This window comes from Suricata suricatta, chromosome 10 (assembly GCF_006229205.1).
Source record: "Suricata suricatta isolate VVHF042 chromosome 10, meerkat_22Aug2017_6uvM2_HiC, whole genome shotgun sequence".
Lineage (NCBI taxonomy): Eukaryota > Metazoa > Chordata > Mammalia > Carnivora > Herpestidae > Suricata > Suricata suricatta.
The window spans coordinates 92971873-92977176 of record NC_043709.1 but is presented as its reverse complement, the minus strand read 5'-3'; the positions used below and the strand labels follow the sequence as shown (position 1 = coordinate 92977176).

The following is a 5304-nucleotide window of genomic DNA, read 5'->3' as shown; positions in this document are numbered from 1 at the left end:
ATGTTCCTGGCAACTCTAGTTATAATAGTGAAAAAAAAAAAACCCCTGGAAGCTATCCAAGTGTCTAATAGGGAAATGACTAAGCAAACAGTGGGATTATTACATAGCTATTAAAAATGACAGAGGTGAGGACTATATCAATATGGAGAAGTGTGTATCTGCAGGAACGTTAAGTGGAAAAAAGAACACAGACAGTGTTTAAACAATACTGGTTAACGAGGAGTGTGTACATTAACAAAGATCAGAGGCCAGTTTGGAGAAATGAAAATGGCTAGAGTTCACTTGGCCTTTTTTTTTTGTGCATTTCCATGAGTTGATGAAATAATAGTTGACATATCATTGCAACATAGATATGCTGAAAGCCCTCTGCAGTGTAAGTGCTCTAAGGGACCCGCCAGGTTGTGTTTTTTGAAAGATAATTTCATGCTAAACTCTCATAAAGTCATTATGAAAATAATGACATTTCTTTGAGAGAGCAAAATTCTTTTCTTTCCTTTAATTCAACAAAGAATTCCAAGAACTTAACTATATGCTAGAGCACTTGTGTTCTCATGATGCTACAAAACACCTGGGCAAAAATACTCAGATGGACCCGTGTTATTATTTTCTTTTTTTTTTTAATTTTTTTAATGTTTTATTTTTAATTTTGATACAGAGAGAGACAGAGCATGAGAGGAGGAGGGGCAGAGAGAGAGGGAGACACAGAACCAGAAGCAGGCTCCAGGCACTGAGCTAGCTGTCAGTGTAGAGCCTGATGCGGGGCTCGAACCCACGAATGTGAGATCTGACCTGAGCCAAAGTCAGAGGCTTAACTGACTGAGCCACCCAGGCGCCCCCATGTTATTATTTTCATCTACTTTAATTTATTCGAATGACTGCACATATTAGGACCTATCAACACAGGAAAGTTTGAAAGACCTTTGGCCTAAACCTCTAATTCACAAATTGTTTCAGTTTTATACTTTTGATGTTGACTCCAAAAGAGGTTCTATGTATAGTCGCTGAGATATACTGGTAAACATTAATAGGAAAAAGTTGTCATCATATAATTCTAAACTTGTGTTGCTTTACCAGTGTAGTGCACTGTGAATTAATATCTTATCCTGTGATTGTCTTGTAAATAGCAAAAGACTGACATTGCAATATATATTACATTGCAATGAAAAGAAATCACAATCTTTTATATGTTGCTTGAGAAAATTTTACTTTTTTAATTCACTGAGATCCTCAAAAAATGGAGGTGTTCTCAGTGTCCCTGGATCTCTGGGAGGCCCCTGGTTATAATCATCACTTTTATCTTTAAAATGTGATAGTTTTAATGAGAGTCCCAAAATTAACTCACAGGGTCATGATCTCCTGGTTTTTGAGATGGAGCCCTATGTCTTGCTCTGTGCTGACAGCATGGAGCCCACTTGGGATTCTCTCTCTCCTACTCTGTCCCTCACTCACTCATTTGCATGCACTCTCTCTCAAAATAAATAAACATTAAAAAAAACAAAAACAAAATAATCACCTAACTCACAAACTGCTGTCAGTTAGCCCTACTGTTTCTGCTGCCATGTAACCTATGGTCAGAACACTCACAGCTTCTAGAGCAGAGGTTCACAACCTTGGCTGCAGATCAGAATCACCTATGTTTTCCCAGACCCCACTCCGGACCTCCTGATTTAGACTCTTTGGAACTGGAGTCTGGAAATGACTGTGCTTAAAAGGCTCTCTTCCTCTCTTCTTTCCTCCTCTGTATTTCCTTTCTGTTCCAGAACTCAGAATTCACGTTAGTACTGTCAATGGTATGGTTTATCTGCATCATGGGTTTAACAGATCTAAAGGCTAATGTGAGGATCAGACAACATTTCCAATGTAGTCTCTCTGGGGCAATGTGTTACAAGGTCCTCAAACATAGAATAGAAGTTTGAGGATGCAGTTCACAGATTTGGGGGAGGAACTACCCACATAAAACTTTTGACCAAAAATTTTCAGTTATTCCTCAAATTCTTATTGTGCTTAATATACAAAAATATATGCTGAGATGAAAGTGTTATATTCAAGTATCCATTCTTCTAAATAATTCAAAATATTATGTTGGCCATTCTCCTATACCTTCTATTTCTTCACTTTAGGTCATACTATGATTACTGTTGCTCTGAAGATGATGAATGTCCTTATTGATAATCCCAATAAGATTTGTCACCCAACACATAAAAGTTTAACTGCTGCCATGTAAACCCAAAACACACAAGGCAATATCCAGGGAAGTTGGGAACTGAAGAACCAAGGTACAGTCCCATCTTGCCCCTGTCCCAGTGCACTCTGGCTCACAATCCATGTGGAGTGATTAGGTCTCTCGGGAGGGAGGAAGATAAGTTCCTACCTCTTACCTGAAAAGTGCAGGTGGATCCCGAAGGCATCTAGACTAAGGTTATACTTCTCCTTTGAGGAGCTGTAGCCAGAATATTTGGACATGGACCAAATTCAGAAAAATTAAGTTCAAAAGGATTGTGGTTGTGAGTCGTAGCAAATGGTGTTGTGTTGATACATACAAACATAGTTCTAAAGGTGGAGAAGTTCAGAATGCTCCAGAAAGATATGGCTGTTAGGACTTTCTAGATGAACCAGAGAATTGAGACAATACTTATTTAAGTGAAAAACCAATTTGGCCTTCCTATGCAACAGTAGGAATATTAGAAGGATATTCCAGGCTGAGCTCCAACCACCTATCTAAATGCCCCAGAAAGTATCCACAGACGCTTTACGTGTTTTTCCCTCCTGAATTATCCAGATGATTGTTCTTCAGCCCGTGCTTCACTAACCTGGAGATAGAATCCATTCCTTTAACTATCCTATGGGCTATAATTGCCACTTCAAATGAAAACCCAGGAAGCCAGATCCCGGCTGTTGAAAGTGTATAATTAGCTCCTTGTACAGCCTGACCCCACTGATTTTTCTGACGCATTTGGCCTGCAGTGTGCCCTTTCTGAGACCTCCAGTATCTTCTCCACAGCTGGACCTGCCCAAAACTGCAGGCAGCACTTCCTGTGGGTGTGGTCTTACATTCTTAAGGCTGTGTGCTGAATGGATTGCCTTTCAACCACTCAGACCCACAGTGATTTTTTAAATATGGGAGTGGATTATGAGTTGCTACTTCAGACAGAAGAGGGTTCCGTTCTTTTTCTTTGTAAAAAATGATTTTGTGATGGTGCCCTCCCAAGAAACACTACAATTGGTCAGCCTGGGGTACGTTAGTCGCCCTCCCAGATAACGTCATTAGCTATTCTCAGGAGAGGAAAGGCAGGGTATGCCCCTTGGGAGAATGACAACGCTTGTTTCAAGTTGGGGAAGAGCCTCTGGTTCTTTTCCTGCGCTTGGGGGAAAGCGAACACACAATGTTCATTTCCTAGATACGGGATGTGCTGTGTGGCTGGCAGGTCATTTTCCACCATGTCATATCCTTCTGGTTGAAGGCAGCAGGGGCCAGGACAGGAAATGGCAAATTCTGAGAATGAGACAAGGCTTTCCCAGGGCAGTCATTGGTTCTCTGGAACTATAAAGCATGCTCATCCAGAAACAGCCTCAGATTTTTCTTTCCTGGAGATAGCCAGAAGTGAATGGTAAGTGGGGGAGCCTAGAGGGGGTCTGTCTGAAAGACTGCCATTGGGATTGTAATACTGGGGTTATATCCTTGGCCCGCTACATATTTTGTGTGATGTTACCTCATTTTACTAAGAGGTCTCTTACTTGGAAATTTATCACTGGTGGGTGGAATAATGGGGACATGCAAATACAATTAAGACCTAGGAGTCGGGAGACCAAAATTCTAGATGGTTTTGTGAAGAATCAGCTGTATCTAGAATGTGTCTGTGTTTCAATTTTCTCATCTTTCAGATGAGAATAATGATTCTACCCTGATACTTCACAGTATTGAAATGCTCTATTTCTATGGCTTATTTGCCACTTTTAAGAAGTTTCTAATAATGACGACTACAGTGGCTAGGAAGGTGGGAATCTTTGGCAACTAGGAAGGATGTATTTTCATCCTAGATGTATATTTCTCTCTCTTAGTCATCTTCAATTAGCTTCAACTCAACTTGGTACTAGGTAGCCCTCAGTGAGTTGTTAAAAAATGTTAGACGCCTTATTTTATTTAGTGGTTACTCATTTTTTAAGGAAGCTTTTGTAATAAACGGAGCGGTATTCACATAATGGAACTTAGTTTTAATGAAGCACCCATCAAAGAGTGAGATTTAGAAAAAATAGCCCAAATAACATTTGGGGCTTGACTGTAAGGTAAGAGCCTGGAAAAACAACAAGTAGAAGAGATGCTTCGGAGAAGCATTTAACTTAGCAAAATTAGTTCCTTACATCTGATAGATAATATGATTTTTGAGTTTTGGGGGGACTTGTCTATTTCACTCATCAGAGAGGGAAAACAATGAATTGCAAAAGTCTTAGGATCTGAGTCTTCACCTAAGAACAGGGCTTTGTGAACTGGTACAACCCACCACATGTAAAGTGTTTTTTTTTTTAATTAAAAAAAAATGTGTGTTTATTCATTCTTTGAGGGCAGGGGGAAGAGGGGCAGAGAAAGCGGGAGACACAGAATCTGAAGCAGGCTCCGGGCTCTGAGCTGCTGGCACAGATGCCAGGCTCGAACTCACAAACCTTGAGATCAGGACCTGGCCGAAGCCCGACGCTTAACCGTCTGAGCCACCCAGGTGCCCCTAAACGGTTGTTTAAACAGAGCAGAGGCCTCAGTACTGCAGCAGCGTAACGTCAGTACCCCTCCTCACTGAGCTCACAGCTTACTTACAGTTAATAAAGCCCACCCTTAGTGTTCCCCGGGGGAGAGAAGCGGCCGAGAGCACGACTCCCGCTTGCACCCGCGTCTTTAAGGTCCGGAGAACTAGGGTGCCTTGTTCCAGATTTTAGATCTGGTCCCTGCGAACCTGACCCACAGGACTCGCTGGACCATGACCCGCCCGTTTCCCCTCGCGTGGCAGTAGCCGTGGCGCCTCACTTGGGCGTGTGGGAGCCCCGAGACTCTGCGCTAACTGCGCGTCTGTGTCCCCGCAGGGCATGGAGAGGCCGGCGGCTCGGGAGCTGCAGGGCGCAGACGCGCTGCGCCGCTTCCAGGGGCTGCTGCTCGACCGCCGCGGCCGGCTGCACGGCCAGGTGCTGCGCCTGCGCGAGGTGGCCCGGCGCCTCGAGCGCCTCCGCCGGCGCTCCCTGGCGGCCAACGTGGCGGGCAGCTCCCTAAGCGCCGCGGGCGCCGTGGCCGCCATCGTAGGGCTCTCGCTCAGCCCGGTC

The 5304-nt window shown here is 43.5% G+C and overlaps 1 protein-coding gene across 1 annotated transcript in view; it reads left to right on the top strand.

The window, feature by feature from the left end:
* Positions 1-3524: 3524 nt before the first annotated feature.
* APOLD1 (apolipoprotein L domain containing 1) overlaps positions 3525-5304 on the top strand; it is a 4447-nt gene continuing 2667 nt past the window's right edge. The window contains exons 1-2 of the mRNA XM_029954083.1: positions 3525-3608; positions 5071-5296. Of these exons, the coding sequence (XP_029809943.1) occupies positions 3606-3608; positions 5071-5296 (229 nt within the window). The 5' untranslated portion in view covers positions 3525-3605. The remainder of the gene's footprint in view (positions 3609-5070; positions 5297-5304) is intronic.